Raw genomic sequence first — 25,115 nt, 5'->3', positions numbered from 1 at the left:
GCCATTTGAAAGGTATTGGCTGTTTTTACATGTGTACTATGTCTGTTATGAGTACACACACACTCGCACAAACACACAGTTTGTCCTTTAAATGTATGCAGTCGCCGTAGCATCTTGAGGTGTCCTCAGCAGCCAGAGGCAGTGAAAAATCTGCCGACGTGCCCTTGAGCAAGGTACTTAACCCTAAATGCTCCTGTAAGTTGCTCTGGGTAAGAGCGTCTGCTAAATGACTAAAATGATAACTGTGTTCCGGTCTGACTGTGAATCATCAGCCTCTGCAGCAGACTCACCCCCCTCAAAAAAACACCACAAAACATGACTGAGCCCAGCATCACAACCTCCCTCTCTTCCTTTCCCTTTTTCTTAGACTTGGTTATAATGCTACAGTGCACTTCTCCTAAACTGATCTTTCTCCCTGCTGGGGTTTTGCTACTGACATTCAGTGAGGGTGGCAACGTGCCACAACCTGTCTGGGGGAAAAAAGCAATACATAGGGGGCATTTATGTACGAGCTGTTATGATGCACTTCTAATGCATTGTTAGAGTTGTCATACCCATGTCTTAAACCCCTTGTAATCATCTCATAATGATCCTGACTAATATAAGCGAGTTTCAATCTGTTGAAGTGTTGAAACATCACAAACAGATGCATAACATATTATTTGTCTTGTTATAAGACATTACTAAAGCTCATACATGATTACAACATGTTATAAAGCATTATAGCTGGATGCTTTAAATAAAGCTTTATCAGAAGGGATTTTAGTTGGTTGCCAAGAGGTTATTTGCATAACAAATAGTTGACGACTGAATGTAATTAACACGTTTTAAAGAAGTGATGGCCAGTCAGACTGAGGTACTGGTGCATGGTGACGTCATGGTGAGTCAGGAGTTGTAGATGTACTTCTCTTTAGATGTTGGCCCTATAAACACTGCGATTGGCAGAAAGCAACCTGGATTTATAGACAATAGTCAGTCCCAGATCTGTATCTCTTCTGAACAATATAAGATCAAGGTCTGTGTACTTTCAGCTCTGAGAAATATTTAGTCTATCCTGTTGACATGTCATTAGTTTCTGTATTAGACAGCACTAAAGTGCATTGCGGACCTCAGGCTGTGTCCTCTGCAGTCTGCTTTAGGTGAACACGCACACCGCAGTCCTTACTCAGTCTGAGGGGTGGACTAGCTAATTAACGCAGTCTTTCCACCGCTCTCCCTCACTGTCTGTACCCAGTGCACTGACACCTGAGGAGAGTATCACATATGCACGTACGCATGCACACACACAAACACAAAACACAGTTTCCAAGACTCTGAGAATGAGTGTGTCCACCTGGTAAATACAAAATTACAGTGCATTCGTAAAGTGTTCAGACCCCTTGACTTTTTTCCACATTTTGTTACAGCCTTATTCTAAAATGGATTTGTTTTTTATAGTTTTTTTCCCCTCAATCTACACACAATGCCACATAATGACAAAGCAAAAACAGGTTTTTAGAAATGTTTGCAAATGTATTAAACATTTTAAAAACTGATAACATTTACATAAGTATTCAGACCCTTAGCACCTTTGGCAACGATTATAGCCTCGAGTCTTCTTGGGTATGACGCTACACGCTTCGCACACCTGTATTTTGGGAGTTTCTCCACTTCTTCTCTGCAGATCCTCTCAAGCTCTGTCAGGTTGGATGGGAGTGTTGCTGCACAGCTATTTTCAGGTCCAGAGATGTTTGATTGTGTTTAAGTCCGGGCTCTGGTTGGGCTCAAGGACATTCACAGACTTGTCCTGAAGCCTCTCCTGCGTTGTCTTGGCTGTATGCTTAGGGCCGTTATCCTGTTGGAAGGTGAGCCGTCGCCCCAGTCTGAGGTCCTGAGTGCCCTGGAGCAGGTTTTCATCAAGAATCTCTCTGTACTTTGCTCTGTTCATCTTTCCCTCGATCTTGACTTGTCTCCCAGTCCCTGCCGCTGAAAAACATTCCTCCAGACGTGACACTTTACGTTTAGGCCAAAGAGTTTAATCTTGGTTTCATGGACCAGATAATTTTGCCTCTTAACTTTGCTAAGAGTCCTTCAGGTGCCTTTTGGCAAACTCAAAGCGGACTGTCATGTGCCTTTTACTGAGGAGTGGCTTCCGTCTGGCCACTATCACAAAGGCCTGATTGGTGGAGTGCTGCAGAGATGGTTGTCATTCTGGAAGGTTCTCCCATCACCACAGAGGAACTTTGGAGCTCTGTTAGAGTGACCGTCGGGATTCTTGGTCACCTCCTTGACCGAGGCCCTTTTCCCCCAATTGCTCAGTTTGGCTGGGCAGCCAGCTTCAGGGAGATTCTTGGTGGTTCCAAACTTCTTTCATTTAAGAATGATGGAGGCCACTGTGTTCTTGGGGACCTTCAATGATGCATACATTTTTTGTTACCCTTCCCCAGATCTGTGCCTCGGCACAATCCTGTCTCGGAGCGCTGCAGACAATTCCTTCGACCTCATGGCTTGGCTATTGCTCTGACATGCACTGTCAACTTGGGGACCTTTATATAGACAAGTGTTTGCCTTTCCAAATCATGTCCAATCAATTTAATTTACCACAGATGGACTCCAATCAAGTTGTAGAAATATAAATGGATGACCAATGGAAACAGGATGCACCTGAGCTCAATTTCGAGTGTCATAACAATGGGTCTCAATACTTATGTAGTAAAGGTATTTCTGTTTTTGTAAGAAAAAAAATATGTTTTCGCTTTGTCGTAATGGGGTGTTGTGTGTAGATTGATGGGGGGAAATAATTGGCCATTTTAGAATGAGGCTGTAACGTAACAAATGTTGAATTAAGGGAAGGGGTCTGAATACTCCCCGACTGCACTGTAAATGGCCCTGAGCAAAAGTTCAAAAAATTGTGTGTGTGCGTTATGACACCAAGCACAGAGCCAGCAGGTACAGTGCTTTCGGAAGTATTCATACCCCTTGATTTAATCCACATTTTGTTGTTACATCCTGAATTCAAAATTGATTCAATAAAATAAAAAATCTCACCCATCTACACACAATGCCTGATAATGACAAAGTGAAAACGTGTTTTTAGAAAATGTAGCTAATTCATTGAAATTGAAATACAGAAATATCTCATTTACATAATTGTTCACACCCCTGAGTGAGTACTTTTTGGAAGCACCTTTGGCAGCGACTACAGCTGTGAGTGTTTCTGGGTAAGTCTCGAAGAGCTTTCCACACCTGGATTGTGCAACATTTGCCCATTTTTATTCTTTTAAAAATTATTCAAGCTCTGTCAAATTGGCTGTTGATTTTCAGGGACATTTTCAAGTAGGTTTAAGTTACAACTGTAACTTTGCCACTCAGGAACAGCCACGGTCTTCTTAGTAAACAACTTCAGTGTAGACATGTGTTTTAGGTTATTGTCATGCTGGAAGGTCAATTCCTCTCCCAGTGTGGAAAGCAGACTGAACCAGGTTTTTCGCTAGGATTTTGCCTGTCCTTCGTTCCATTCTCTTTTTTATCCTAAACAACTCCCCAGTCCTTAACAATTACTAGCATACCCATAACATAATGCAGCCACCACTATGCTTGAAAATATGGAGAGTGGTAATCAGTAATGTGTTGTAATGGATTTTCCCCAAACATAACGCTTTGTTTTCAGGACTAAAAGTTAGTTGCTTAGCCACCTTTTTTGCTTAGCTACCATTACTTTTAGTGCCTTGTTGCAAACAGGATGCATGTTTTGGAATATTTTTTATTCTGTACAGCAGTGGTCACCAACCGGTCGATCTTCAAGGCATTCCTAGTCAATCACCAACATTTCTGTAGAAAAGCCAAAGATAAAGGCTTGTGCTTTTTTTTTGTGTTGCGCTGTTGGTGGTAGGTGCATTTGATTTCGAAGTCCTGCGCACCGGGTAGGCAGTGTTCCCATTTGTAACTATTTAATTTGTCTGAAAAGACACACTCCGCTTACCCAGCGACCAGGAGGTCTGTGGCTAAATCTAGTGGGCCTACTGCGCTAGCCAATCGAATAGCTCAAATCGCAGTGCCTACAAGTTTGATACTAGCCTATGTGAGATTTCATAACTTTTAAAACCATGACCAGAGACTCAAATAATACAGCAAGGAGCTGATGTTTTTATGAATGAGTTAATGTTACATTTTTAATTCAGCACTGTCCAAACTGTTTTTATTCAACACTATTACAAAACATAAAAATGCCTACTCCCACTTGCGCTGCAGTGAATGAGTAGCCCTGTGTTTTTATTATTATTAGCAGCTCATCGTGTCTTTTGAGGAATATTTCACTTTCACTGGTCATAGGAACAACAATTTGTGCTTGAGGCAGATGCGGTGTGCCTTGAGGTTCGCCATCAGACGGAAGACTGCGTCCCCTGTCTCTGGTCAGTCTCGCACGAGGAAAGGAAGGAGAGAGCAGAGACCGCGAGAGGCTGACCCTTTGCTGCTCCCTCCCTCCGCTGAGACTAATGCCATGTTCAGGACAACTGGAAACTCAGACATTTCCGACTTCAGTGCGTTCAAGATACCTGTGAACTCTGGGGGGAAAAATTAGATCCGACTGGGAAAAATTGTTTTGAAGGGTCATCCAATTCGGAATTCCAAGTCTTAAACCTGGGCATCTTTCTAGAGCCCCGACTTTCCGACCTGAACATCGCTGACGTCGTGATTTTACTTCATTTGTTTTACCTCTGGAGATTGCATATATATATATATATATATATATAAAAACTTTGATGTTATGGTGTAGTGTGTGTAGGCCAGTGACAACATCTTTCTATTTAATACAAAGTCAAGGGATGTGACTACTTTATGAAGGCACTGCAGCCACAGCTCTGTTACATAACCTATCTCAAGTGGCCTGCTAATAGCTCAGCCCTGCCTGGCACGTGTTCTCCTGTCCCGCTCGCTCGCTCGCTCTCTCTCGCTCGCTTTGACACTCACTCACTCTCTCACACGCATTATCACGCCACGAGTCAATTATTCCTTAGCAACGTGGCCGTCACTTGTCGGTTGTCGGCGGCAACAGGAGAGGGGAAGACGGCAGTGAGGAGCCTCTGAACTCGTGATCTATAGAGAGGCCAAAGGTCAAAATGTCCTGGTGGGGGGCACACACAAATGCGTACACACACGCCGCACAGTCTCTCTCACTCTCTCACACACACATACACACACACTCCTCTCTTTGAGTCTATGTTAACCTAGGTGAGTCAAGCAGAAGGCAGCACATCCTGTTGTACAGTCTCCAGCAGAGATGCGTGTATTGAACAACGTTGGTGCTCTTTCTCAAGATGCTGGATAACACAATCACGTGCTGCTTGGTTTTCTACCGTTGTAGTGTTTGATACCAGTGTAGTGTACTACAGGCCACTAGGGTTGGTTATGGAAGTGGATGGGTCATGTGATGTAAAATGTGCACACGTGCACTAGGGGTGTGACCGTTAAAAAAAATGTCAACAAAATTTGGATTGTTAACTGAAAATTCCTAAGTGTGAATTATTTTTTTCTCCACAATTTTAATAGCAATGCAGTCATCACAAAACTACCTGGTCCTGGTAATCATCATAAAGGGTCAAATTCAAATGAAACAAATACCTAATGCATCAATGCTGTAACTTTAGTAGGAGGAGCTACTTTATTAACTGGCCCTGTAATGTACGAGTGAGAGGGAAGCAGAGCGGCAGCTCAAGCAGCGAGCCGGGGAGGGGCCATGCGGTGTGCGTCTGAGTGAGGAGGGTAGCAGGGGAGGGGGATATGGCAACCAAGTCGACTCGCTCTGGTAGACTAACTAGTTCTCATCTGATTACCTAGTATCTGTCTTGACTGACCGAGAGAAGAGAGAAGCTAGTTAAGCTAGCTAACGTTAGGATAATTGAGTCTACGGTACTTCAGATTTCCATCTTCCATTCATTAGCCTAGATATCTCTTAATATCTTGCCACATGGAGGCTCTAGCTCTGACTGTAGTCTAGTGCCAGTTTGATGACTTGTGATTGGATGACAATAACAAGCTACATGCGCCACTCTCTTGAAAAGCCGCAGTAGCAGCAGCATAAATAAAAAAAGTTATCTTTCTCTCTGCAGTAAGCGCAATGTAGACCATCTGCATTGTGAATTCGCGTGGAATTTTATGAATTTTTCATATTTTTTTTAATGGAAAACCAATACAAAAATGTATGTTTAAACAGTAAGAGACTGTTTCTATTTGTCACATCCATAGCGTGTACGCTAGGGGTGGTGCTATGTCAGAGTGACTAGCCAAATAAGCAAGGGCCATGAGGACACTTGACCTGACTATACTCCAAACATACTCTGGAGTTTAGTCATGGATCATTAACTTGTCATCCCTTTGAGCAGGTTTTACAGGTCTTAAGAGTGTGCCTCTCACACTCACACAGTCTCTCTCGTTCTATTTTTCTCTCTGTGTTACAGCAGTGTAGATTTCTCCGCTAGACTACAGGCACAAAAATGTAAGCCTAAAATGGTTATTCCCCTAGTCACTATCATGCTGAGTCGTCTCCTTTATCCATGTTCTGTTGTGTGCCTGGTGAAAAGCTTCACAGCAATAATGCAACAGGCAACCACTGGAGAGCCACAGAGTGATGCAGTCTGTAGTATGAGACTTAGTGAGGTGACAGAATGGTTCAGTGAAGAAGTACTGAACCCCTGACTCAACGTTGTGCTGTTGTTATTGTTTTGGCAGGCGATTGTGCCTAAGTGAATGTTTACACTGTGGGGTTATTTTGGGAAAGACATGTTACGTCAGAGGTTGGCTGTGATTGTTTATACTAGTCCATACACACGGCTCAAATGTTAGTCTGGGGGCTGTTCATTTTTTGGAAATGTTAGATTACATTTACTCATGCTATTCTAGATTACTCACGTCATGTTTAAGTTAAACAGATGCAGACAATACGTCATACTCTATTTCAGTGATGAGGAGGGAAGTGTAACGTATCTTTTTGTCATTATTGAGGTCTGGGCTATGTTAGTCATTAGATGACTAGACCTGTGGTTCCCAACCTTCTTCGCTTACTGTACCACCAACTGAATTTTGCTCTGCCCGGAGTACCCCTGGTTGGGAACCACTGGACTAGACTACACACCAAAGTAAATTCCACTTCAACCCCCTTACAAATTTGAGTTCAAAATAATCTCCCATCATACATGGTTTTCCACAAAGTCTGATTGCTAAGGCTAAGATGGTATCCACTCACTATGAATAATTAGATAAACTAGCCTAATTGTGTGTTATCAACAGTCCCATGAAGACCATTGTAAGTTGTAAATATTAGGGGTACACAGTTGAAGTCGGAAGTTTACCTACACCTTAGCAAAATACATCTGAACTCAGTTTTTCACAATTCCTGACATTTAATCCTAATAAAAATTCCCTTTCTTAGGTCAGTTAGAATGACCACTTTATTTTAAGAATGTGAAATGTCAGAATAATAGTAGAGAGAATTATTTATTTAATATTTTATTTCTTTCATCACATTCCCAGTGGTTCAGAAGTTTACATACACTCAATTAGTATTTTGGTAGCATTGCCTTTAAATAGTTTAACTTGGGTCAAACTTTTCGGGTAGCCTTCCACAAGCTTCCCACAATAAGTTGGGGGAATTTTCCTCCTGACAGAGCTGGTGTAACTGAGTCAGGTTTCTAAGCTTCCTTGCTTACACACACTTTTTCAGTTCTGCCCACAATTTTTCTATAGGATTGAGGTCAGGGCTTTGTGATGGCCACTCCAATACCTTGACTTTGTTGTCCTTAAGCCATTTGCCACAACTTTGGAAGTATGCTTAGGGTTATTGTCCATTTGGAAGACCCATTTGCAACCAAGCTTTAACTTCCTGACTGATGTCTTGACATGTTGCTTCAATATAGTTCAATAGAGTTCCTCGTGCAGCAAAGCACCCCCACAACATGATACTGTCACCCCCGTGCTTCATGGTTGAGATGGTGTTCTTCCGCTTGCAAGCCTCCCCCTTTTTCCTCCAAACATAACGAAGGTCATTATGGCCAAACAGTTCCCATTTTTGTTTCATCAGACCAGAGGACATTTCTCCAAAAAGTACCATATTTGTCCCCATGTGCAGTTGCAAACTGTAGTCTGTTTTTTTATGGCGGTTTTGGAGCAGTGGCTTCTTCCTTGCTGAGCGGCCTTTCAGGTTATGTCGATATAGGACTCGTTTTACTGTGAATATAGATACTTTTGTACCCGTTGCCTTCAGCATCTTCACAGGGTCCTTTGCTGTTGTTCTGGGATTGATTTGCACTTTTCGCACCAAAGTACGTTCATTTCTAGGAGACAGAATGCGTCTCTTTCCTGAGCGGTATGACGGCTGCGTGGTCCCATGGTGTTCATACTTGCGTGCTATTGTTTGTACAGATGACCGTGGTGCCTTCAGGTGTTTGGAAATTGCTCCCAAGGATGAACCAGACTTGTGTAGGTCTACAATTTATTTTCTGAGGTCTTGGCTGATTTATTTTGATTTTTCCATGATGTCAAGCAAAGAGGCACTGAGTTTGAAGGTAATCCTTGAAGTACATCCACAGGTAGACCTCCAATTGACTCAAATTATGTCAATTATCAGAAGCTTCTAAAGCCATGACATCATTTTCTGGAATTGTCCAAGCTGTTTAAAGGCACAGTCAACTTAGTGTATGTAAACTTCTGACCCACTGGAATTTTGATGCAGTGAATTATAAGTGAAATAATCTGTCTGTAATCAAATGTTTGGAAAAATTACTTGTCGTGCACAAAGTAGATGTCCTAACCGACTTGCCAAAACTACACAAATTTGTTGTTAACAAACTATAGTGGTTGAAAAACGAGTTTTAATGACTCCAACCTAAGTGTATGTAAATTCCGACTCCAACTGTATATACAGTGGGGGTGCCACTAAAAGTTTTGAGATTTTGCTGCAGGACTTAGAGGTAATTTGTGGTTTAGTATCGTACCCTGCGTCACTACTTCATTGTTCTGAACCAGCGCAAGGGTGAATCAGAGCACTGATTATGCTTTTCGGTCCCAAGGCTCTGACAATGAATGGGCAACATAAACCTAAATAGAAATTGATAATTGTGCACAACTTCAGTATTACTTCCTATAACTGTTGTTACACTAAGGTTTTTATTCTAAGAGAAACTTAGACTACAATTAGGGTGTGGAAATGTTAGGATTATTTTTGCCCTTACTGTAGAACTGTAGCCTACTCCCAACTGGTCACGTTGTACAGTGCCGAATACAACAGGTGTAGACGTTAGTGAAATGCTTACTTACAAGCTCTAACCAATAGTGCGGAGAAAAAAAAAAGTATGTGTAGGTAAGTAAAGAAATAAAACAACACTAAAAAGACATTTGAAAATAAGAGTAGCAAGGCTATATACACTGGTTAGTCAGGCTTATTGAGGTAGTATGTACATGTGGGTATGGTTAAAGTGACACTGCATAACCCTTATGCACCACTGCACTTTGTATACCAGGGTTGGCTGGCCTTCTCTAGTCACTCGTAGGCTCAGTCACTGGTATACCTTTATTTACTCTTTCTTATTTGGGGTTTACTACCTTTTTATTTGGGCATTTTTATTGTTCAGAAATGTGGTGGGTACTCTCTTCGTTCGCTGGACTTTATCCTGCTAACTGTTCCAAATGTCCCAACTGAATTTGGTAAAAGGGCTTTTATATACTCTGCGCCATCGTCTTGGAACACCTTACAAAATACTTTTTAAACTGGAAGAACTTGCCCCGATTGGTATTTTTAAATCACTGATGAATGATCTTGAGACTGATTCTCTGACCTGTCAATGTTTTTAATTTGCTGTTTTTGATTTTGTTATACTCTTGTGAATTCTATGGGTTTTACTAGATTACTTGTAGTTTTTCGTGTTTGTCTGTAATTTTTGTAATGACTTGGTGCTGCCTATCTTGGCCAGGACGCTCTTGAAAAAGTGATTTTAAATCTCAATGAGCCCTTCCTGGCTAAATAAAGGTTAAATAATAAAACAAAATATGATGAACAGAGAGTAGCAGTAGCGTAAAAAGAGGGGTTGGCGGGTGGTGGGACACAATGCGGTTAGCCAATGTGCGGGAGCACTGGTTGGTGGGGCCAATTGAGGTAGTATGTACATGAATGTATAGTTAAAGTGACAATGCATATATGAAGTCAACCGATTAATCGGAATGGCTGATTAATTAGGGCCGATTTCAAGTTTTCATAACAATCGGAAATCTGTATTTTTGGACACCGTTCTGGCATTTTTTTGTATTTTTTTTATTTAATTTTTTTACACCTTTATTTAATATTTTTAACCAGGCAAGTCGGTTAAGAACATATTCTTATTTTCAATGACGGCCTAGGAACGGTGGGTTAACTGCCTCGTTCAGGGGCAGAACGACAGATTCTCACCTTGGCAGCTCGGGGGATTCAATCTTGCAACCTTACAGTTAACTAGTCCAACGCTCTAACCACCTGTCTCTCATTGCACTCCACGAGGAGACTGCCTGTTATGCGAATGCAGTAAGCCAAGGTAAGTTGCTAGCTAGCATTAAACTTATCTTATAAAAAACAATCAATCAATCATATTCACTAGTTAACTACACATGGTTGATGATATTACTAGTTTATCTAGCGTGTCCTGCGTTGCATATAATCGATGCGGTGCGTACCGTTGCTCCAATGTGTACCTAACCATGAACATCAATGCGTTTCTTAAAATCAATACACAGAAGTATATATTTTTAAACCTGCATATTTAGCTAAAAGAAATCCAGGTTAGCAGGCAATATTAACTAGGTGAAATTGTCACATCTCTTGCGTTCATTGCTCGCAGAGTCCGTGTATATTTTCGAGATGATAGTTTCCGGATTCGACCATATTAATAACCTAAGGCTCGTATTTCTGTGTGTTATTATGTTATAATTAAGTCTATGATTTGATAGAGCAGTCTGACTGAGCGATGGTAGGCAGCAGCAGGCGCATAAGCATTCATTCAAACAGCACTTTTGTGCGTTTTGCCAGCAGCTCTTCGTTGTGCGTCAAGCATTGCGCTGTTTATGACTTCAAGCCGATCAACTCCCGAGATTAGGCTTGTGTAGCCGATGTGAAATGGCTAGCTAGTTAGCGGGGTGCGCACTAATAGCATTTCAAATGTCACTCGCTCTGAGACGCTGTTGTCGTGTACCTGGTTCGAGCCCAGGCAGGAGCAAGGAGAGGGACGGAAGCTATACTGTTACACTGGCAATACTAAAGTGCCTATAAGAACATCCAATAGTCAAAGGTTAATGAAATACAAATGGTATAGAGAGAAAAAGTCCTATAATTCCTATAATAACTACAACCTAAAACTTCTTACCTGGGAATATTGAAGACTAATGTTAAAAGGAACCACCAGCTTTCATATGTTCTCATGTTCTGAGCAAGGAACTTAAACGTTATCGGCTTTTTTGTGGTCCTCCAATAATCGGTATCGGCGTTGAAAAATCATAATCGGTCGACCTCTAATGCATATAAGATAAACAGAGAGTAGCAGCAGCGTAAAAGAGGGGTCGGGGGGGACAATGCAAATAATCCGGGGAACCATTTGGTTACCTGTTCAGGAGTCTTATGGCTTGGGGGTAAAAACTGTTGAGAATCCTTTTTGTCCTGGACTTGGCACTCTGTTACCGCTTGCCATGCGGTAGTAGAGAGAGCAGTCTATGACTGGGGTGGCTGGGGTCTTTGACAATTTTCAGGGCCTTCCTCTGACACTGCCTGATGTAGAGGTCCTGGATGGCATGCAGCTTTGCCCCAGTGATGTACTGGGCCGTACGCACAACCCTCTGAAGTGCCTTGCGGTCGGAGGCCGAGCAATTGCCGTACCAGGCAGTGATGCAACCGGTCAGGAAGTTCTCGATGTTGCAGCTGTAGAACCTTTTGAGGATCTCAGGACCCATGCCAAATCAGTGTTGCTTGACTCAAAGCGAGCATAGAAGTGATTTAGCTCATCTGGTTGGCTCGTGTCACTGGGCAGCTCGCGGCTGTGCTTCCCTTTGTAGTCTGTAATAGTTTGCAAGCCCTGCCACATCCGACGATCGTCGGAGCCGGTGTAGTATGATTCAGTCTTAGCCCTGTATTGACGCTTTGCCTGTTTGATGGTTCGTCGCAGGGCATAGTGGGATTTCTTTTAAGCTTCCGGGTTAGAGTCCCGCACCTTGAAAGCGGCAGCTGGACCCTTTAGCTCAGTGCGAATGTTGCCTGTAATCCGTGGCTTCTGGTTGTACGTACAGTCACTGTGGGGGGGACATCCTCAATGCACTTATTGATAAAGCCAGTGACTGATGTGGTGTATTCCTCAATGTCATCGGAAGAATCTCGGCACATGTTCCAGTCTGTGATAGCAAAACAGTCCTGTAGTTTAGCATCTGCTTCATCTGACCATTTTTTTATAGACTGTGTCACTGGTTCTTCCTTCTTTAATTTTTGCTTGTAAGCAGGAATCAGTAGGAAGAGTTGTGGTCGGATTTACCAAATGGAGGGCGAGGGAGAGCTCTGTACGCATCTCTGTGTGTGGAGTACAGGTGATCTATGATTTTTTTTCCCTCTGGTTGCACATTTAACATGTTGATAGAAATTTGGTAGAACAGATTTAAGTTTCCCTGCATTAAAGTCTCCGGCCACTAGGAGCGCCGCCTCTGGGTGAGTGGTTTCCTGTTTGCTTATTTCCTTATGCAGCTGGCTGATTGCGGTCTTAGTGCCGGCATCTGTCTGTGGTGGTAAATAAACAGCCACAAAAAGTATAGCTGAGAACTCTCTAGGCAAGTAGTGTGGCCTGAAATTTTGAATAATATACTCTACTTCAGGCGAGAGACTTCCTTAGATTTCGTGCACCAGCTGTTGTTTACAAATATGCACAGATCACCCCCCTGTGCTGTTATCCCGCTAGCTGAATATCCATGTCGTCATTAGCCATTCAGCCACGATTCCGTGAAACATAGGATATTAGTTTTTGATGTCCCGTTGGTAGGATATTCGTGATTGTACCTCGTCTAGTTTATTGTCCAATGATTGCACGTTGGCGAGTAATATTGACGGTAACGGCAGCTTTCCCTGTTGCCTGCTGTGGGTCCGGACGAGGCATACAGCTCTTCTTCCTCTGCGTCTCTTACTTTTGCGAATAATTGGGATGTCTGCCCTGTGGGGTGTTTGGAGAATATCGTGTGAGTCCTGCTTGCTGCTGTTGTTGTTGAAAAAATCTTTGTCTAATCCGAGGTGATTGATCGCTGTTCTGATATCTAGAAGCTCTTTTCTGCCATAAGATACGGTTGCAGAAACATTATGTACAAAATCATTTACAAATATCACAGGAAAAAACACATAATAGCACAATTGGTTAGGAGACAGTAAAACGGCGGCCATCTCCTCCGGCGCCATTTTGAAATAGCTTTGTTGCTACAGATGCTGGTTCAATACCTGTGCCGGCCTCGACTGGGAGACCGATGAGATGACTGTAGGCTTTTGGTTGCTCTCCTTCTGAAAACATAAATAAATCATTCTGAATTACAAACAGGCTTTTTTACAAATTAGCAACAATATTGCACCCCATGTTCAAGAATGGCCTTTTTCTTGTTCATTTTACATTATTTGAAAACAAAATCATGTCCAAAATATTGTTATTTTCTTAACAAAGCGATTATTATTCATTTAGAATTAGATAAAAGCCCCTTGGATATTCTCACAGATATATTATTAACCCTGTTATTAGCAGGACAATATATATTGGTCATGGCCCCCGAGTGGTGCACAATGGGATTGCCTTGCAGTTCTCCAGCTGAATCCACTGAAATAGAGGTGGGCGTGCGAGGTTCAAGGCACGAGGGCAGGGGTTACTCCGCCCCACTGGGTAGCACAGAGCAACACTTTAAGGGGCATTGCACTAATAATTGCACTGACTAGGGAAACATTCCCACTGTTCTTAGTGCCAGTCTCTCACTAACGGCTTCAGTCAAAAGTTATACTTAAATCCAAACCGGAATTCAACGAAAAATGACATGTAAGCACACATTTGTAAATCCAAACTTTAAAAGTAATTGGAAAGGTAGATAGAAATGATTTGTGACATTGTGGTTACAATAAAGAATGTAAATAAGATGCTGTGTTTTTATTTACAGTATTGATGGACAGCTGGTCGCATTTTGAAAACAGGTTTTCAAACACTTGTAGCCCGATTAGCAGCACAATACTCTTTATAGCCCGGCTTCTGTAGGCGTAAACATCCCCCTACTTGCAATGTATTCAATGCTTAAGTGCGCTAAAGTTTTACATTTGCGAATAGCACTGTCCGTGGCCAAAATCCCCAAGTCTACCAGTTTTTTTTTTTATGTCTCAAGTAGATTTTCCATTCCTCTTGAAAACCCAATCTGTTCACTTAAATTAATAGAGATCCTGGTCATGGTGCTACATTATGTTGTTACAGCATAATCAAAGTGAGGACAATCGGCTCTCTGCTGTATACTTTTGGCCAATTCTAAACTGAAAGTCACACCTTTCCAGTACTCCTCACCCCGCCATTATTGGTTAGACTACAATTAGAGTGTGGAAATGTTAAGCTCTTAGTACTGTAGCCACTCCCGACCACCATGTTGTACAGTGCCATATTTTCCGTTCCATCCTAACTGAAACACTGAGTTTTTCGTTTTTCTTGGAATAGAAACACCATAATATTAATCAAATTAATTCAGCAAAATTTCTTAAAATCAGTCCCATATACTATGTTTTACAAAAAAAGGTTTTATATTCTCTAGTACAATCACTATTGAAGGCTATCAAATGCTTCTCAAAGATGCCCTCTGGTGGTCAAACTACCACTAACTAGCTTTAATGGTTACAATGGCTGACACTTAAATAACGTGCCATAGAATTCTGTGGCATCATGCAAGCTGTGCTGCAGTACGCTGCAACTTTTAAAGGCCAAACCACTGTATGACATTTGCTTCGCGCATTTAATTGTAGACATCTGGTCTGTGATGTAATTATGAGAATGTACGGATGTCATTTAATGTGATTATTATTATATTTATGAAACATTGGTCATGTATTTCTTTTGTTTCCATTAAAGTCCATGTAGTTGTTAAATTAACGTGAGCTAGAAACACTATACTGCAGTGCATTAGACGATTGTTTGTTCAATGTGTTTGTACTTTCTCTCTCCAAATAAACTAAACTGTAGTTAAAGGGTACATTATGTCCCTTCTCGTTCATTCCTAATTGGATTTATTGGGCATGCTTAATCAATCGGTCACATTTGAGTCTGGGTTAAACAGGATCTGTTGTTCCTAGTTGTTTTTGCAGACGTTCATGAGAAAATGTCTTTGTGCCCCACAGTGGCCCTCTTTTCCCTCTGTATGTTGAGAGAAGGGGCTGTTGTTTTGAAGTTATTTTTGCCCCACCTCAGGGCTAACTGAATTAGCGTGTCGTGTCAGGCTCCTGTGGTCTGTCGGCCAGTCTGTCCTCACTTCACCTGTTTCTCAATGCCTCTGCCCTCTCGCTCAATGCCTCTGCCCTCCCTCGCTCTCTTTCTCTCCCCTTTTCACACTCAGTGACTAAACAAACTTCTACAGTGCATTTGAGATTCTCCCAATACCTCACCTCGCGTGGATAATGGCACTGAGCCTTTTTCTAAAATATTTAGTGAGTTGGAGAACATCGTTGGGAGGGATGTTAGACCATTCCTCCATACAGAATCTTTCGATTCTTATGGACTGTCCGCTTCAATTCAAACCACAGGTTTTAAATGGTTTTCTATTCTGGAGTCTGAGAGCTCACTGGAATTCAACTGGAATGTCACGACCCGGGTCCGCTGACTTTCTTGCTTCGCAGCTCAAATGTATCGTAAATGTCACAGTAGCCACTAGATAGCTACTGGTAACATGCAACGTTAACAAACATCATTTGCTTCATAAAGTAACTTCAACAAACAACAATTCATGTTTAGCCCTCTCAAACAAATATGAAAGTACAATAACGTTGTCACTCATATTATCCAGCGCTAGGTAGCAAGCTAAGCAAAAATGTATGTATACTCCTCACATACTAACTTAATAGCTGAGTTAGCTAGAAAGCCAATGTTAGTTAAACAATGGCATTCAGCCTACTTTATAACAAACCTTGCTTAATTTCATCAATATCATGCGCAAACCATTACATAAAGTTGTTAATTCACTAGGCAGTTGATTCTTGCGTTCCTGCTGACTTTTGCATTTAAATAAATTACGGCGTTCTGAGATTCCCTTAAAGGCATCAATGTCTGAGTAACCGGCTTTTTAATGCTATTTAAGATTAAAACGGAATGAATCATGATATAATGAATATAATGAACATGCCTATACATTTAAGCTGTTTCAAAATAAATTGCCCTGCCATTACGATTTGTACTGAAGGGTTATTGGGCTGAACAAGACAATTCTGTTTATATTGCCCTTCCTGGTGGGGAGTAATTGTCGTCCAAATGTTGTGTGCGACCTCCTCAGGAAGCATTCGAGACTTGCGAAATTAGAACTTTTACATTACTGTAATGTCTCTCGAGAATCGATACCAATTGAGAATCTCGTAAATCTCCTTAATGCTCATCAATGTGCAAAGCCCTCTGAGATGGCCATTGCAAAATGTTGATTTTGTGGTCAATTAAAAAACAATTGTGCATTTTGTGTGTGCTTGGGGTTATTGTCTTGCTGGAAGATCCAATTTTCATGTCATCCAACAAATGTAAACGCCTGGAGTTTTCAAAACTGCATTTGAACTTGGATTGGAACCTGTGCTTTTGTCAGCTTTCATAAAAATAGAGATCTCAACACCAGTGGTGGGTTTGGGGTCGAAATGAGAGACCAGAAAATAACCCCATACCTACTGGTGGTGGATCTTTTGATGTTATGGGGCTATTTTGCTTCCACTGGTTCTGGGGCCCTTTTAAGGTCAACAGCATAATGAACTTTACCCAGTACCAGGACATTTTAGACAAAAACCTGGTTGCCTCTGCCAGGAGGCTAAAATGTGGCCGCAAGTGGATCTTCCAGCAAGACAATAACCCCAAGCATACATCAACATCCACAAAGAAATGGTTAATTAGCCACAAAATCAACATTTTTCAATGACCATCTCCGTCCCCGGGCTTAAAACCCATTTGAATTGAAGTCCATAATCACAGACAAATGATATCAAGGATCTGGAAGGATTCTGTATGGAGGAACAGTCTTAACAAAGCTTTCAATTTGTTCGTCATCTCATAAAATGTTTGAGAAAAAGGCTAAGCGCTGTTATCCTCGCAGGGTGAAATATTGAAAGATATTGAAAAAAGGGATGTCAATATTTATACCTACCTCATCCCCATATTGTTTTTATTTACTTTTCTGCTCTTTTGCACACCAGTATTTCTACTTCTATCACCATCTGCTCATCTATCTCTCCAGTGTTAATATTCTAAATTGTGATTACTTCGCTACTATGGCCTATTTATTGCCTACCTCCTCACGCCATTTGCACACACTGTATATAGACTTTTTTTCTATTGTGTTATTGACTGTACACTTGTTTATTCCATGTGTAACTCTGTTGTTGTTTTTGTTGCACTGCTTTGCTTTATCTCGGCCAGGTCGCAATTGCAACTAGCCTACCTGGTTAAATAAAGGTTACTCAGTGACTGTCAAGACTGAACAAAGTTTCAACAGCATTCATTTCCTTTGACTAAGTCAACTGTGTTGACCACTGTGCTGACCACTGTTGGCAAATACATCCTAGTTAGACTTGCACCTGCTATTAATTAGGGCCTTGTTATAAAACAGAGAAAGTAGTTCATATACTCAACTTTATGCTTCTAAAACTGTCAAATAAATTGTACGCCTACAATGTTTCAATTGCTCAAACATATCTATAAACGTTATTTGAGGAATGGAGGGAAGCTGGATATGGGGTGAAAATGCTCTGTTTAGTTTATTAATTCAACCATTGTTAAAAACATGCACACATAAAACTTGAAAAAGCCATACATGCACATGAATAAAATCATTGAGGATAACACACAATAAACTCTGGGACTTATTTCCATTGTGGTCCCCTGTTATTTACATATTACATTTTGTCATTTAGCAGATGCTCTTATCGCGGGCGATTTACAGAAGAAGTTAGGGTTAAGTGCCTTGTGCAAGGGCACGTCAGCAGATTTTCCACCTCGTCGACTCAGGGATTTGAACCAGCGACATTTCGTTTACTGGCCCAACGTGCTTAAACTCTAGGCTACCTGCCATTATGGAGATGAGCTCACTGAAAAAGTGCTGTTTAAAGAAACACTGCCGCTCCCTTTGTCTCTTCACGATCTCTCCTCTTTTTCCTGTACAGTATCTTTGTTTTTACATAAGCGGTGGGATAAAATCCTCCTGTTCCTACCTCTACGTTGTGCCAGCCATATCTATCAGCACCTTTTAAACTGTGTTTTTCAGCCAAACTGGCAACAAGATCTTACATAACATCAGCTGACGGCGATCTATCTGTCTCATGGCAAACCGACACGTGCACACAGATATTGGCAGACACATCTTAAACCCATTATATAATGCTGCTATAGGTGCATGTATTTCTGTCTATATTTTCCTCTGTATTTTGTCCTTTATGGCCACTTGAGGTAGTAATCTCTGATGCAGGTAGTGATCGCTCTCTGTTGCAGTTCAGCATAGTAAATATGTCTAGTGTGTCTACTAAAGACTAACACGTGAGCTCCCCCACATAGGCCTACTCATTTTATTCACTGCTTCACTAGAAACACAATGTTTTTGTATTTGAGCTCCTGGAGGCTGATCTGGAGTCAGTTCCTTTGAGGAGATATACTGTTCAGCTTACTGCAGTACGCAGCCAGTGGCCGGCTGATCTGGAGTCAGTTTGTCTGAGAAGCTATACTGTTAATGTACTGCTTACTACAGCCAGTTTATGTGAGCAGATCTTTGTACAGCTTACTGCAGTGTCTGGCTGGGAGAAAACAGGCCTGGTTAAAAGTAATCACACTCCTCTAAAGTGAGGAACTTGGACCAATTCCCTCAGATGTACTGCTTAATATACCCATCCTGGCTTTCTCTCTCTCTCTCTTTCACTCACTCACTCTCACTCACTCACACATACATGCATGCATTATTTTCCTGGCTCCCTCACTCTCTGTCAGCCTGTCTGTCTTCATCTTTCCTTTTTTTCCTCCCACACACTTTTCCTCTCCTCTGTCTTTCCCCCTCTTTCTCCCATCCCATTCGCTTTCACTTTTCTCCTTTCTCCATTGCTGCTCTCTTACCCTCTCGTACCCTCTCTCTCCCTCTGGTTTTAGCTTAGTAAACACTGCTGTGCAGTGTTGAACTTCTGAATTGAATAGGCATTGAATCTGCTATGTAAATACATTTAATTTGGGCCAATAAATGTTCTTTTGAAATCAAATCTCTCTCGCTCTCACTTCCTCCCACTCTCGCTTCCTCCCGCTCTCTCGCTTCCTCTCACCCTCTCTCCTTCTCTCTCTCACTTCCTCCCTCCTTCTCTCTCCAGGAGAAGAACCTGGACTGGTTCCCCCGGATGCGGGCCATGTCTCTGGTGAGCAGCGAGGGGGAGAGTGAGCAGAACGAGATGCGCTCCCTACAGGAGAAACTGGATGGCACCGTCAAACTAGTGTCCCTGCTATCTTCCCAGCTGTTCGAGCTAAAGGAGAAGGTACTGCACTGTCGTTGAACAAGGCATTAGTTCATACACTTAAGACAAGGCCGCGCAACTCAAATGGCATGTTCATTGTGGCACTCAACGTTTAATGAGTGCTTCTTATTGGAAAAGTCACGGGTCGGTATTTGAGGGCCACCGTCCTAGGCCCTAACACTTAACTGATCTTTGTATGTCATTGATTGGTCAGAGTGTAGTCCACGCAGTATGGACTTTCTTCATTGGTATCTTTTTAACCCATAAGAGGCTAATCAGGGGGAGGGGGGCTACTACTAAGCTATTTGTTTTAAGTTCATACCAGGTTCATTTTGCTATTTGATTTAGAATTTTAAGACCCCTTGAAGTATAAAAAACAATACATACCAAATGTATTTTATGATTTGTAAAAAAAATAAAATAACATGTATTTAACCCCTTATTTTTGTCACTAAACAGTCTCTGTATATACTTCCATTATATATTTTTTTACTTGCACCGGGAACCTTCAGACGAGTCTTGTGAGGACTGTGGGAGTCCTAGAGCAAATACGTATGTGTTTGTGAGAGTCTCACCTTTCCACAGAGGGGTCATATTAGCGCGTAGCCCAAACTGTTCGGACGCTACAGACAGAGGTTGGCAGATCGGCTGAACCGACTTCAGCCGGTTCAGACAGTCCCAAGACGCTTGTCAGGGTTGTAGAGCAAATCGGAGAACACCATTGTGGTTGTGAGATTCATCTTCTCATAGAGGGGTCATAATAGTTTGTCAGGTCTCTGACCTCTCTATAGGCGGTGTCATCATCGTCGGTGATCAGTCCTACCTCCGTTGTGGCGTCAGCAAACATAATGATGGTGTTGGAGTCGTGCCTGGCTGTGCAGTCATGAGTGAACAGGAGTACAGAAGGGGACTGAGCACACACCCCTGAGGGGCCCCCGTGTTGAGGATCTGGGTGGATGGATGTATTGTTACCCAACCTTACCACCTGGGGTCGTCCCGTCGGGAAGTCAAGGATCCAGTTGCCCAGGGTACTGACCTTAGGGATGACCTTGGAGGGCACTATGGTGTTGAACGCTGAGCTGTAAACAATGAACAGCATTCTCACCATCATGAGTCGTCATGGGTCTCTTCACTTGCATCACAATGGTGAATCATTCCTATCAGTTCACATGCACTTGTCCTTTTCCTTGAGGTTATCATGCCTTGCTGTACAATGCCATGTCCCTCCCTGACCTTCCAGAGAGCCTGTGGCTGTTGGGCTGACTAGTCATGATGCAGCAAGTAGTTTGACCGATCGTCATCACTCCACCATCACCTGATCATTACAACACCATCACCTGCCTCTCCTGCATGTGATCTCCGTGCAGTCACAGGCCTCTCCTTGTTTGTTCCTGTTCTGCTGCCCAGATGTCCGTGTAAACAACACCCCATGTTGACTTGTTTACATTTGAGTAATTTAGCAGACGCTCCTATCCACAATTAGTGCATTCATCTTAAGATGGCTAAGTGGGACAACCACATAAAGGGTCACACTTCAGATAGTGAAAATAACAGCCGTGGTAAAAACAGAGCTGGAACATTGACCTCCTGCATGTTGTTTTGTGAACTTAGCTCTCTTATACTCGAATAGAGAAAATAACTTCACAGTAAAAACAGAGCTGAAACAGTAGTCATGGGTTGTGATTGATTCCTCATAGGTTGGCAAATCAATCAGAGTGCTGGTGTTCATGGTATCGCAGACTATACTGTGTTTACCTAGGAAGATTGTTAAGGACTTGTCTGAAGTCAGACAGTTGTTTCTGGAATATTACATTGTGCAGGGTGAATATGTCAAACAGGAAATCGAGGCTAATTAAGGACAGAGGCTTTTTCCGGCCATGTGTGAACACCGAGAACTGAGCCAGGTCTTCAGAACAGAGATTACAGATACTGACCGGTACATTGTGTTTCTTCTCACTAATGGTGAATATCAGGAACCGTGTTGTGAAGTGTAAACTAAAGACAGTGAAAAGCTATCCTGGAAAGATGGACATCTCAAATGGACTCCTTTGGACATTTCAGTTTAGGAACTATCCCACAAATTGCCTAAAATGTACACAAATTAGTAAAACTGAGATTGGATTTTGCGTTCTGAGATTACTGTCGGTGTAACCTGGGCTGACTCTTGACTATTTGTTGGCTACATTGCCAGATTCCATTGATACTGCCCAAACTGGAAATGCTGTGTGTAGCTTATATTGAACAAGTTCTTCTTTCCTTATCTTCTCCACAGATGACAGAGCAAAGGAAGAATAAACAGAGGCTGGGCTTCCTGGGGACTCATGGAGTCAACAATCACCATATCCCAGCACACTGAGGGGCCCGTTGCCCCCTTATCACAGAGAACTCTGCTGGAGGTACACACAGTAACCACACTAACACACACACACACACACACAATGTTATCCGTTTTATGGAGCCTTTACTCAAACAGTGCCTTGATTTCAAAGCAATCAGTGCCTCGTTCTTAGACTGAGTCCTCAGACGACTCACCCAGCATCACCCTCCCACATAGAACAGTACAGTGATTTGTGCCTTTAGAACAACACAAGCTGCACAGTCATTCTGATCATCCCATATAAGTCCTTCTGCTCTATGAGTGAGACTGAATGAGATGCCAGGCATGCGTCACTATGCCAGGCTGCAGCAGACTGACTGCAGCCTGGAGGTCAAGGAAGAGGGTTAAAGGTTAAGCACTGTGGCCCTGTGGGCAGCCACACTCTTCCTTCAGTATTCTCAGTGCACTGTGTCTGTCTGACAGATGAAGACAGAGACTGGGCTATACCCAGGTCAGGTATTGGTACATTGGGTGGTTGGTGTTGTTCAACTCTGTTTAGACTTTGGAGGGGTTGCTCCTTGTATTATTGAATAGCCCTTTTGGGAAAGGGTATATGTGTAATTTTAAGGTAAAGTATTTTCTTCCTAGCCTGGTCCCAGATCTGTTTGTGTAGTCTTGCCAACTCCTATGACAATGATAATGAGTTGGCAAGACCGCACAAACAGATCTGGGACCAGGCTATCTATTTGCTTTTGTTTTGTTTTAATATGACCTGTTAACTCATGAATGTGGAGAATATTATTATTTTTTTTTTTTTACTGTGGAGTAGAAATGGATAAACTTACCGCGTGGCTGCCTTATGTGGTAGCATTGCTTCATCATCTTAATCAATGACCGGGATAGTCAATGTTCTCAGTGGCCTGCACCTTTTTTTTTTGTTGTTGTTGTTGTTAACATACAACTGGAGAAACGGATTTGCCTGTGACAATACTTTTTGGTGACACTTTACTTGAACTAGCCGCAATAATGCTTCATAGCTGTGTCATAAGCATGTAGTAAAGATTCATTGCAAATGTTATTTCTAAAGGATATACTATGACAATGTTGTGACACATATATTTACATATTGCAGTAGTTGGCCTCCTACTGTGAAGCTTCAAGACATGTTAAAGACGCTGTTACGGCGCTGAGTTCAAGTAAAGTATTACCGCCTTTCCTCTCAAAGAAGTGTCATCCATGATAATGCAATCGCTGCACTCCATTACGTGCCTTTCTACAAATGTTGTACATAGTCTAGAAATAACGCAATGAAAAAATGGAGATGAAGATAATCTGATTATCTGTGTGGAATTTACTTGAAAGTCCTTGTGATTCAAAGTCTTATATTGGTACAGAATGTATTCACCACTGTCTAAAGATAATGTGCTTGTGTACAATACAGTAGATAGGTCGTACCACGAAATGAGTCCCTTTTGGGTACTATAACTTGCTGAAAAAAACCATTCTGTCATTAAGAGTACATGTTCAACTTAATTAAAAAACATGTTTTCCCATTTCAAGAGGTTAAATTAAAAAAAATGACTGTGGTAAGTACCAAATAAAATAGCAGGGTTGGCCGTAACAGGGTTGACCGTAGCAGAGTTGGCTGTAACCGGGTGATTTAGCCTTAAATCAGGCATAAATCCCTTTGTTACAGGGGGAATGGGAGTTTGTTGTGTGCAACAGGGAGTGGCAATTGAATGCAAGCTTCACAAATGTTTTTTAATTGTTTAAACAATTCTATCCTGTCTATCTATGGGTAACAGGGTTGACGTGTTACGCACGATCCACTCGGTTTTCCACCACAAAACACCAGAAAATGATCAAAAGAGAAGAACCAGCTCAACTGCTTTTACAGTATGATTTGACTAGTAGATGTTGAAAGTTTATTTTGAAAAAATTATTAAACTCATATTACCGTATTAAAATGAGAGTTCAGTTCACGTAACGGGGTTGACCTTTAAAATGAGGGCCATGGTTTTTTACCTTTAAAATGAACCACGAATCGCCTGAAATTAACAATTTTCAGAAAGGACTGTGAAAGCAACAAAATATCTAGGCCTTTAGAGTGATAGAGACAACTTGGAAACAGTTTGTGATCAAGTGGGTCAAAATCTTCCTAGAAGTCACAGAGGGGACATGTCAAAATGTTGAATTTATTCATATAAAAAATCTGATTTATTGAATTGTCCATGTGGTCTATATTAAATGGCACTTCATTTAATATAGAATTTAAATTCAAAATTGGTTCACAATTTCTATTAAGGGACGAAAAAGGGACTCATTTCATGGAATGACCCAGAAACAGTCACTCATGTTGATAAAGATATTGCATAATACTGTACTCATGGGTGTGTTCCCCAAATGGCCCCCTATTCCATATGGACCGGGACATAACCATGGAACTCAATCTCCATACTGTATTCATTCTGTTTTTTTGTACTCAGCTATGTAAAGTCATCTCACTCAGTCAAATGGAATGCAATTCAATATATGTGTAAAAGTTTTAATCTCGCATAATCACATAACAGTATGTATGCACTCCAGCGTGGAATGCCCTTTGACAGTTTTCTCTAAACAGATTGTGTATTTAATGTTGTTGAGCTGTTATAATGTAATAAATCTATGATGAGATAAGAATGGATGTTTTTGCCTTGAGTTAATCACGGTCTCTGTGTATTTAGTCAGCAGTCTTTGGGTTGAATTCATGTTTGTCCTACCGTTGTGGCCCACTTGTACACACAGTACACACACCACAATAAACGTCATGCTTTAACTATCATACTGCAACCGTTCTGCTCAGTGCATCTGCTTAACACTCATAAGAAGCCTGATGTGGACTTTGGATCAGCGTTATCTTTTGTCATTTTTTACTTTCCCCTGTTTGGAAAGATCAAGATGAATGACTATGGAAATATGTCTGTGTGACTCAAATTCACCTTAATTCCAAATGAGCTAATTTTCTCTGATTTAAAGATATCAAATGAAATGGTTTACAGTGATAGGACAGACAAGGAATCCGTGAACAGTTGGATAACGCAACACGTGCGAGGTCATTAA

General features: G+C 41.7%; 1 protein-coding gene across 2 annotated transcripts in view; it reads left to right on the top strand.

Annotated features, from left to right (window-relative positions):
- LOC110522681 (inositol 1,4,5-trisphosphate receptor type 2) overlaps positions 1-24,689 on the top strand; it is a 160,699-nt gene extending 136,010 nt beyond the window's left edge. For both annotated transcript variants that reach the window (XM_036977399.1, XM_036977393.1), the window contains exons 55-56: positions 19,559-19,720; positions 21,972-24,689. In XM_036977399.1, the coding sequence (XP_036833294.1) occupies positions 19,559-19,720; positions 21,972-22,055 (246 nt within the window). In that variant the 3' untranslated portion in view covers positions 22,056-24,689. The remainder of the gene's footprint in view (positions 1-19,558; positions 19,721-21,971) is intronic.
- The last annotated feature ends 426 nt before the right edge of the window (positions 24,690-25,115 follow it).

Source organism: Oncorhynchus mykiss, chromosome 1, assembly GCF_013265735.2.
Source record: "Oncorhynchus mykiss isolate Arlee chromosome 1, USDA_OmykA_1.1, whole genome shotgun sequence".
In the NCBI taxonomy this organism is placed as follows: domain Eukaryota; kingdom Metazoa; phylum Chordata; class Actinopteri; order Salmoniformes; family Salmonidae; genus Oncorhynchus; species Oncorhynchus mykiss.
Note: the sequence above shows the minus strand (reverse complement) of the source record. Positions and strands in the feature narration are given on the sequence as shown.